The following is a 10,517-nucleotide window of genomic DNA, read 5'->3' as shown; positions in this document are numbered from 1 at the left end:
CCACTAAACATGTCTAATACAACACGTACCTAACCAATATCTATCTGACTAAAAATACCTAACATCTCTTTACAGAGCTTTTTTGCGGCTCATTTGAGCTAATTACCTTATGGTTTGAGTCGTGTATTATGTTAAGGCTATCCTAAAGAACTGTAATTTTTTTCGCTGTGCCAGCGATAGCCATGTCTGGAGGCATTTTGTTTTTGGGCTGTCCATCTGTCCCATTCTTGTGAATGGCATATCTCAGGAATGCTTTGAAGGAATTTCTTCACATTTGGCTCAAACGTCCACTTGGTCTCAAGGATGAACTGGTTAGATTTTGGTGGTTATACCCCAGTTCTTTTATTGTACAGATCTGAATAAGGAAGGAGTCTGTCTTTCTTCATTTTAGTGCTAATTGATTTTTAAAGCCACAAATAATAGTTACAGAACACAACCCGGGTAGCTCCCTGCTCCAGACAACTGCTGGAGAAGAGAAGTTCCTGGAAACACAGAGCCTAATACATTTATAAGGTTTTGGGCTAAACCCTTACACAAAAAGATATAAAAACATCATGAGTTGGAGACAGTCCGGCGTCTCCTTCTCTTATCTAGAGCCGTGAAGCAAAGCAGACTAGAGCAGACTTTGAATCTTACTAAACTGCATTACTAATACATTTGATTCAACACATTGTCTAATAATTATCTGATTGATTTATTAATTTCTAACAAATTCCTCCTTTTGACACGATTTTTATCATGTCAACCTAAATCAAATGTCCCTGTTGTCCCCAGATTAGGCATCCAAGGAGAAGAGAGCCCCCCCTTACCACCCCCTCCAGAGAAAGCCCAGAGCTGAGTACCTAGGGCAAAATCTGAAATAATAACAAAATAATGGCCTGTAACCCGGTCTTTGTTGCAGTGGTCTTATATGTAAGCTTCTATGTGAAAGCTGAGTCTTTGTTGCAATTATAGAATTTTTCAGACAAAAATGTGGAAAATGTCTAAACAACATGTAGCAAACAATCACTGGTTAATCATAACATTTGCGGGAGGAATACATTATGCTGGAGACTAAAGATCTTCTCCCAGTATCACACATTTATCACAAAATTCTACTCAATAATCAAAATCAATCACACACCTATGAGTCCACACCACCTACGTGTATGCAAGAATATATGTGGGTATGTGTTAATGAAAGGCAGATCATAAATAACCCACAACATGTGTCTCAGAGATGTGAAAAGTTTTATGCTCGCATCCTTCAGTGCAACTACTGATGATGCAAATAACCAGTCTGGGGGTATGCCAAGGTCAACACCACACAGAGCTCGTTTCATTGATTTTAGACAAAGATGCCTAATGCAGGGGATGCAGCCGCATCCACACAGGGTCAGCAAAGTAACTGCTGCCACAAAAGATGTAGCAAAGAAATCACTACATTTTTCCACCTGCCAAAAATTTTAACGAGCCAATCATCAATGTAATTTTGAATTCCTGAATATTCAGCCTTCTCTTCTGATAAAAATTTTAACCCTGTCAGAGCCCTAGCAATGGAGCCATCAGGAGCAGTGTTATTAGGAATGTAAGTACAACACTGTTGCCCAGTCATAGTACAAACACCCCCTTTTTCAGAATGAAGTCTAATGCCAATCTGTTCTCATACAACATAAGAGAAATGGCTGCTAGTTGCTCCTGAAACCCAACAACTAAATCTTTGGTAAGATTAGTGAGATTAGTAAAACTCTGAACATTAAAAATGGACGTAGAACAGTATACAAATGTATTTATCAAACTGTCTTAATTGCTCTTGCTGTGGCCACACAGAGCAGTCAAGAATGTCACATGCATCTACCATTAAAGTGGAAGTTTTTCCTGAATCAAAAACCAACTCTGGTGGAATGAGGACATTAGCTGTTTCCCACCACAATATGGGTACCACTATAACTAGGCTAATGAGGCCCAGAACACAGAGAACTACACCAGGAGGATTGCCTAAACTTGCCAGACTAGGCATTTTGTCTGCTGTCCCTGTCAACGTTTTTGGTTCTCTGATAAATATTACACTAGTGTAGGTCCTCTTCTAACTGTGGCTCTGGTTCTACAGGATTGTATATCAACTCAGGTAATGAGGTTCTTAAATCAGCCTTGACCTCATTCACTGTCCGTCCAGCTGGATCCTCCGCTGGAGAACAATGTGTCTTATGGATCCAGTTACTTAACTTGTTCTCAGTGAGCCACAGTTTAACACAGTGTGTGGTAGTTTCTGCTACCTTATAAGGTCCTCTCCAACATGGTTCTGACCAGTGAAGTTTATGCACCTTTCGATAGACCCAGCTGTCCACTGCAGCTGGTGTTGGTTCCTCAGGTTGGTCCCTGCTCAGGATTTCAGTAACCTTCTCAGAGACACTCATCACAGTGTTGTTCAAGTGTCTGACATACTCACTCATGTCAGCATACTGCAAAAGAAGAGGTGTTGAATCTCATTGTCTAATAATTATTTGACTGATTTATTAATTTCTAACAGTGGTGAAACAGTAAAGGTCAGTGTCACACTGACCATATGTCATCCAATTCCCGTGAACTTGATTTTGCTAATAATTTATGAGTTAAAGTAGTTAGTTAAGAATTAGTTGCAGTAGAAGTAAATAGTTTCATATCATTCATTCATTCATTTTCTACCGCTTAATCCCTGGATAGGGGTCACCGGGGGGGCGGAGCCAATCCCGGCCAGCAATCGGGCGAAAGCAGGGTAGACCCTGGACAGGTCACCAGTCCATCGCAGGGCCAACACATAGACGAACAACCATACACACGGACACATACACTCCTATGGGCAATTATCATGCTTTTTAAATGTGTTGAAAAAAAATGTATCATATTCTTATTTAAAACTATCTTATTTGAGTACATTTTAACAGTTTATCTGATATTTGTACTTAGAGCAAGAGGTAAATCAAACCAAGACAGTTTAATAGGCAGCATGAGGGGAGAGGTACTCGCACGCTGTATTAGGATTAGCATGATTGTCTCTGTGTGTGTGTGTGTGTGTGTGTGTGTGTGTGTGTGTGTGTGTGTGTGTGTTAACGATTTGTGACCTGACCACACTGATTTTCTCACTTTTGGGTTACAGTCCAACATGTGACCTTGATCAGAAGCAAGTGTGCAGCATGGATGTGATTTGTCAGTGGTGTGCTTTTCATTTGAAGCTGCAGCAACAGGGTGATCCAGTCACACCAACAATAACTTGGTACAGCTCCCTCATGGTGTAAAGAGAGTGAACAGTAAAGAGTGAGTGCAATCAACTAGCCTAGTTAAAATTGCACTGGATAATAAGTTTAAATCCTATGTGTTCAAATAGACCAAAAAAAAAAAGCTGACCATACAGTGCCTTGCGAAAGTATTCGGCCCCCTTGAACTTTGCGACCTTTTGCCACATTTCAGGCTTCAAACATAAAGATATAAAACTGTAATTTTTTGTGAAGAATCAACAACAAGTGGGACACAATCATGAAGTGGAACGAAATTTATTGGATATTTCAAACTTTTTTAACAAATAAAAAAACTGAAAAATTGGGCGTGCAAAATTATTCAACCCCCTTAAGTTAATACGTTGTAGCGCCACCTTTTGCTGCGATTACAGCTGTAAGTCACTTGGGGTATGTCTCTATCAGTTTTGCACATCGAGAGACTGAAATTTTTGCCCATGCCTCCTTGCAAAACAGCTCGAGCTCAGTGAGGTTGGATGGAGAGCGTTTGTGAACAGCAGTTGTCAGTTCTTTCCACAGATTCTCGATTGGATTCAGGTCTGGACTTTGACTTGGCCATTCTAACACCTGGATATGTTTATTTGTATTTATTAGTCATTTAGGTCAACATTGGATCATTCAGAGATCCTCACTGAACTTCTGGAGAGAGTTTGCTGCACTGAAAGTAAAGGGGCTGAATAATTTTGCACGCCCAATTTTTCAGTTTTTTATTTGTTAAAAAAGTTTGAAATATCCAATAAATTTCGTTCCACTTCATGATTGTGTCCCACTTGTTGTTGATTCTTCACAAAAAAATTACAGTTTTATATCTTTATGTTGTAAGCCTGAAATGTGGCAAAAGGTCGCAAAGTTCAAGGGGGCCGAATACTTTCGCAAGGCACTGTAAATACCTGGATGCAATCAAATTTCCTTCAGTTACAGACAAGACTGAAGTTATTGCTTTTGGTAGCAAGAACGAAAGGACCGAAGTTATTGATCAGCTTGATTGTAGAACTATGAAGACAAAAACTCAAGTTACAAATCTTACACACTCTTGTGTGTTACAGCCTGCTCAGTGTTTTATAACTAAGGTGTCACTTTATTTTTAAGCTCATTTAATAAGACAAGTTGAACCAGAACAGACTCATTTGGAGCAGCATAGAAACACATACAGTACACACATGGATCACTGTGTAGAGCTATGGGCAGCTTCTGCACAACTTCTATAATTAATTAAAGTCCCACTCCAGAAACATTTTCATTTTTATATTTGTATATAAAAATACTTTACTATAAACAATATGCAGTCTAACACAGCTTTTCCTCAAAAAAATTTCAGTGGGCCTCTGTAATAGGAATGAACATTGCCCCTCATTGTGCATTCCAGGATCTATGAATGTTGCCGTCATCCCTTATGTGGATTTGAATAATTTTGCACGCCCAATTTTTCAGTTTTTTATTTGTTAAAAAAGTTTGAAATATCCAATAAATTTCGTTCCACTTCATGATTGTGTCCCACTTGTTGTTGATTGTTCACAAAAATTACAGTTTTATATCTTTGTTTGAAGCCTGAAATGTGGCAAAAGGTCGCAAAGTTCAAGGGGGCCGAATACTTTCGCAAGGCACTGTAAATGTCAAAAATGACATTTGATTTCATGAAAATGTTATTGATATACATACCTCAGTGTGATAGCTGCATTGTGTCCCTCAATTACCATAAAATTCTGACCCTTTGATGTGTATCTGTTGAATGCATGATGAATATTATGTATATGACTATTTCTACACATGTATTTTTGATAATAATAATTTTACTGTGTAATCTGCACTTTTATGACTTTCCTCACCAGATTGTATGTTAAATGTTTTCAGTAAAAAAAAAATTTAATCTGCTAGTTTGGTCTTTACCCTGAAACCATATGCTTTTTGTGGCGCTAAAGACAAGTGTCTAATTAAAGGAAAAACCAGCATAAAGTGTCTCAGTAAGGTGTTGGGCCACCGTGTCCTTCTAGAACAGCTTCAGTGCACCTTGGCATTGATTCTCCAAATTTCTGAACTCTACTGGAATTATGAACACCGTTCTTTCAAAAGATATTCCCGTGTGGTGTTTTGATGATGGTGATGATACAGTCTAGCACATTACCAAAATCTCCCATAGGTGTTCAACTGGTTTGAGATATGGTGACTGCGAAGACCACAGCATGAGTCACATCATTTTCATATCATCAAACCAGTGACCCCTCCTGTCTTGTGAATGGGGCCACTGTCATCTTGGAGGAGAGCACTAAGTTATTCAGGTTTTTCCTTTAATTTGTCACCATCTGTTACCTTGCAATTGAATACTAGCTAGATATTCAGGCAGGATGGCCAGTGTTATCATGACAAGAATATTGGAAAATGAAGACATAAGAGACTCAGCTGCTGGTTTAGTAAACAAATAGTCATTAGTGCTGACGTAAATAACAGGTACAGTGGCATTACAAACCCTCCTGGAACATATATGAACACTGGTGTTTCACATGTGGAACCATCTTTGTGCTTTATTTATACTGACATACTACGAGGCATTACTACAGTTTAGGCACTTGGAAAAACACTTTCATCACTCCTTTATTAATCAGAATGTGAGTTGCAATGGCTGTGGGTAAGGACAGTAACTTTCTCACCATTCAGTACTCTCAACAGCCAAAATCAGTCTAGGTGACTGCTTGGTTGTCTGTGTTTGACTCTGAGGACAAACTTTCCCGTCGCCTCCAGCTTATATGTTTGTCTTGTCGGTCCATCTGCTGACACCGCTTCTACGTTCATGTGTGCCAAGTCTACTCTCAGCCCTTCTCCCTGAGCCTTTGGGCTCATTTAGCGCATCCCTGACACTGAGGCACAGTGGCACTACTTCCATTTAAATGAGGGATCAGTCTGAGGTTTCCTCCAAATGGACAATGAACAGTCAAGACTGTCATGGGAGTTCCAATGACTGTCTTCCATTCACTGACTGTTGCTGCTTTGTTCAGCTGTCCCCTCACTAAGAGCTTGCAGGATAACAAGCTTATTAGTGCATCACCCTGGACTATTACATTATATAAAACTATTTAAAAAGTCACCATGTATGTTTATTTCAGTGCAAGACATCTGACAATCTTATACTCTATATTCAGAAAGAATCATATAGTAATAGCAGTTGAATTCAAACATTTGGGTGACTTTTCTCAGTTCTTTATTTTAACGCAACTATCACCCAAAGGTGCAAGTTGCACCCAATAGACCTGAAGCTTGAGACACCAGGGTATGGCTACTATACTATACTATACTATGCTATGCCGTGCCGTGCCGTGCCGTTGCAGCGCTGCGCACCGCAGCACGCCACAGCATTCAGCTAAAAGACTACTGGAATAGTTTGGGACAGCTAATCCAGTGTTCTCCAGAGGGACTGTTAAAACCTGGACTATAAAGATACAGTAGACAAAAAATTTGAGAATATGCCTAAAACAATCAGTGTTATGCCAGTCTTTTGTGGTTCTACAAAGTACCAAGCCCCAATTTGGAACTGATGTGTCAGTGACCTAAACATTAGCAAAGTGGTTTTAAGAGCATGTCATCCAGGGTTGCAGGATGTAGGTAACATAAAATTAAACCCAAAACACTTAATACAGTCTTTCTTCTTCAGTACATAGAGCTTCCTTTTATGCCGAGTTAGTGCAGTATAACATGTGGTCAGTGCCAGAGGTAGACTGATTGAGTTGGTCTAACTAAAAGCCTTTTAGTGGACCGTCATCTGTTAGCCACCATTATCTAGCTCTGTGTAAACATTGGCTGACAGCAGAAGGATTTTCTGCAACTCAGAGATGGAACATGGTTTAAGCATTCAAACCATTTCTCACTTAAAAACAACCAGAACACTGATACTCTGTCAGAAACGGCGCGCGTAATGCAGCCAAAAAGTGTTTAGGTGAACTCAATTAAATGGCCAGACGAGGAAGTGTAAAACAAAACCGTCTCTTTAATAAGAGAACTAACAATAACAAAAACCCATACAAGACACGGTGCAAACACAAAAACTCACGGTCGGTATCGGTCCCAGGTCAGAGCCAGCAAACACGTACATCCAGGGGAATCCAAAGTGCGTAGTCCGAAGGGAAAGTCCGATACGCCGATACACATAAGCAGTCCGAGATAAGAGGGCAAGGCAGAACAGAGTAATCCAATGAAACAGTCTGAGTCAGAAACACAAATACCAAAAACCGAATATAGTGCTGGAAAGTCAGAGCTGGGGTCTAGAACAATCTGGCAGCGTCTTTGTGGGAGGACGCTGCCTAAATAGAGGTGTAAACAGGTGCACATAATAACGAAGCAGGTGAAACTAATGTGAGTGATGAAGAACGTAAAAAGAGCGAAACTAAGGTGAAGCAAAAACAGGAAATAATGTCAAAATAAAAGCCAGACAGGAAGCAGCGGACCCGAATCATGACATACTCTTGTGCATCCTGGTGTTTAAGAAAAGCCAGCAGTCGGTAAACTCTGGATCTGTTTTTGTTGTGCTTGTTTTTCAGAATGGCACCGACTATAGGTTTCTGGTGCATCAGAACTGTGAACTCTTGCAAGCACTCGATGAACTGGAGAAGACCTGCATCACACTGAGGGAGGAGAATGGCCTGCTGGTAAGACTAAAACATTGTTTCAGTTAGCTGCTGTAACTTGCTCCAGTTCAAAAATCATCTGAATTTCTACTGGTGACTCTGGCAGATGATACAAAACCAGGAAGTATGTTACTATTCAGCCTATTAATACGCCTTCCTGAATAACTGTTTGTGTGACTTTCTTGTTTGGCATGGCTGTGTTAGCATTTGCTGCAGGCATTGTCTGGTGATAATGTTTGTTTCTTGCATGTTTAGCGGAAGAGCAGCATTCCAGAGACTGGGGAGAAGGTCAGGCAGCTGAGGAGAAAAAATACAGAGCTGGCTGTTCTCGCTAAGAGGCTGGAGGAGAGAGCTCGAAAACTGCAGGAGGCCAACCTCAAAGTGGTATTCCAGACAAAAACCCTATAAGATTTTCACAGCAAACTGCTGAGCCTATTTGCCCCCACTCTGACTCAGATATTAAGGGCCTCACCACCAAATGGCTGGTAATGAGTTGAATGGAGTACTGTAGTTGAGCATGCGATGAGTTGCTGAAAAATACCAGCACCCTATTTAATAATTTAATCCATAGCTACAAGAATGGCCACAAGAGCTCAGTCTGAGTTCACAAAGTCTCTTTTATAAAAGAGATGTGACAAAAAAAAGAACAAACATAAAACACACCTGAGCTTCCACACAGTGGTTGAGGATGAACCACTTCTTGAATTCAGTATCTTAAAACCTGGTGTGATGGCGGCACCCACATGGGCATTGTGTTGTTTGTGGTTGTCTTGTTTTACAACATCCCTTGCTAGTCTGCACACTGCATAGACATAAAAATAGACTTCGATTTTTCAGATCACAGGATGAAAAGTGCAATCAATATAGATCTGGTAATAACACTGGTTAAATCTATGTGTGTATGCAGCAGCTTGTTAGATAGATGGTTAGGTAAACTACCTAACCTGCATTTCTCTGGACTGTGGGAGGAATCCAGAGTACTGGGAGGAAAGCCACATAGGCATAATGTTAAACAGTGTAGTTCATGTAAGCATTTAAGATAATCTGATAAGTCTAAGTCTTTTTAAAAGCCTTTCCTAATAACTTTTACTATTCATTTTATGAGCTGCAAAGAAGATTGTATTCCAGACTTCTTCTCTGTAATTCTTTTGCTGATTAATACAAGTTTCCTTCTTGCTCTTGTGCAGGTAAATTCCCCATCACTGATGAGAGCCGGGTCAGTGGAGCAGTACAAGAGGGCGTTTGCCCATCAGCGAGCTCGGGACCTTGCTCGGCATGCCGATGCACTGTTGTCGAAAGACAAAGAGATTGCTGCCCTACAGCAGGAGTGCAGAGAGCTGGAGGCACGACTGGGCACCGTTAAGGTATTCATAACACATCTCCTCAGTAGCTAGTTTATTCAACCAACATTGTGGTCACAAATCTGGACTTGGCTCACTTTTAACTGAAAAACTGGTTAAGTTTAGGCCACTGCCCTTCTTAACATACAGTATCTCTGATCTTCATTAATCTTACAAGATTTTGCTCCTAGTCATTATCCCTCCACAGGTTCATAATGCCACAAGCTCCCTTCCTGCTGGACAACTTGGGTACTAGAATAGAATAGAATAGACTTTATTGTCATTGTGTGGATGCTGTGGGAAAAATTTTCACATCTTAATAACTTCAGCATACCTACAGCTAAAAACACCATTTCAACTGTTAACCCATCAGCAACTCTTCAGCTATTCATACCGTAAACAGCTTTTTGATAACCTATGGTTTTTTGCATAATTGCTGTTTACATTATATGCCTCATTTCAATATCCACACCCTAGTAGTCCTCAGGGTGTAGGACCTCTCTCTCTCTCTCTCTCTCTCTCTCTCTCTCTCTCTCTCTCTCTCTCTCTCTCTCTCTCTCTCTCTCTCTCTCTCTCTCTCTCTCTCTCACACACACACACACACACACACACACACACACATATACCTACTTGTTTTACCTACTTTGTGGGGGCCATTGGGAAAATATTCACAGCTTAATAAATTCAGCATACTTTCAGCTACAAAAGCCATCCAGGTATCAAAATGCTCAGCTCGTCAGGGGCATTCCTACAATATTCATCTTTTTTCAGCAAATTTTGCCCCATTCAAATGAATGGGCACAACTTGAGTTAAGCATACCTTCAGCTAATAACTGTTAACTATTCAGCAACTCTTCAGCTATTCATACTGTAAACTGCTTTTTTATATCTTTTATGGTTTTTTGCATAATTGCTGTTTACATTTACTATCGTGTCCAGTTTTCATCATGTCTGCATAGGAAACCTGAGACACATCACTTGGATTTGTGTGCTTTACCTTTTAGCCATGACAAGTGCCTGCTTCATCATTGTGACATACTCTTTTTACTACAGTATGTCAGCTGTAGGACCTAAGCGTCCTGCATGTTCATTTCTGAGGAAGAGTCAAAGTCAGAAGAACCTTTAAAATATTTATTACAACCTCGATGAAGAAAAGCAATTACAGAGCTCTGGATTCCGTTTCTATCTGAAGCCCTATCACACAGAGAAGTCAGTGCATAGCTGCTGCAGGAAGCCGGAACCACGAGTTTCCTCTGCATAGAGAATTTATAATAAGAGTCATGCAAATGATCTGATGTCATCCGCATTGTCCT

At 40.3% G+C, this 10,517-nt stretch overlaps 1 protein-coding gene across 9 annotated transcripts in view; it reads left to right on the top strand.

The window, feature by feature from the left end:
• The window catches only part of tspoap1 (TSPO associated protein 1), a 95,006-nt gene that overhangs the window by 35,334 nt on the left and 49,155 nt on the right, over positions 1–10,517 (top strand). For all 9 annotated transcript variants that reach the window (XM_020624548.1, XM_020624550.1, XM_020624555.1 and 6 more), the window contains 3 exons: positions 7,778–7,885; positions 8,120–8,248; positions 9,052–9,228. In XM_020624548.1, the coding sequence (XP_020480204.1) occupies positions 7,778–7,885; positions 8,120–8,248; positions 9,052–9,228 (414 nt within the window). The remainder of the gene's footprint in view (positions 1–7,777; positions 7,886–8,119; positions 8,249–9,051; positions 9,229–10,517) is intronic.

This window comes from Monopterus albus, unplaced genomic scaffold (genome assembly GCF_001952655.1).
Source record: "Monopterus albus unplaced genomic scaffold, M_albus_1.0 scaffold330.1, whole genome shotgun sequence".
Lineage (NCBI taxonomy): Eukaryota > Metazoa > Chordata > Actinopteri > Synbranchiformes > Synbranchidae > Monopterus > Monopterus albus.
Note: the sequence above shows the minus strand (reverse complement) of the source record. Positions and strands in the feature narration are given on the sequence as shown.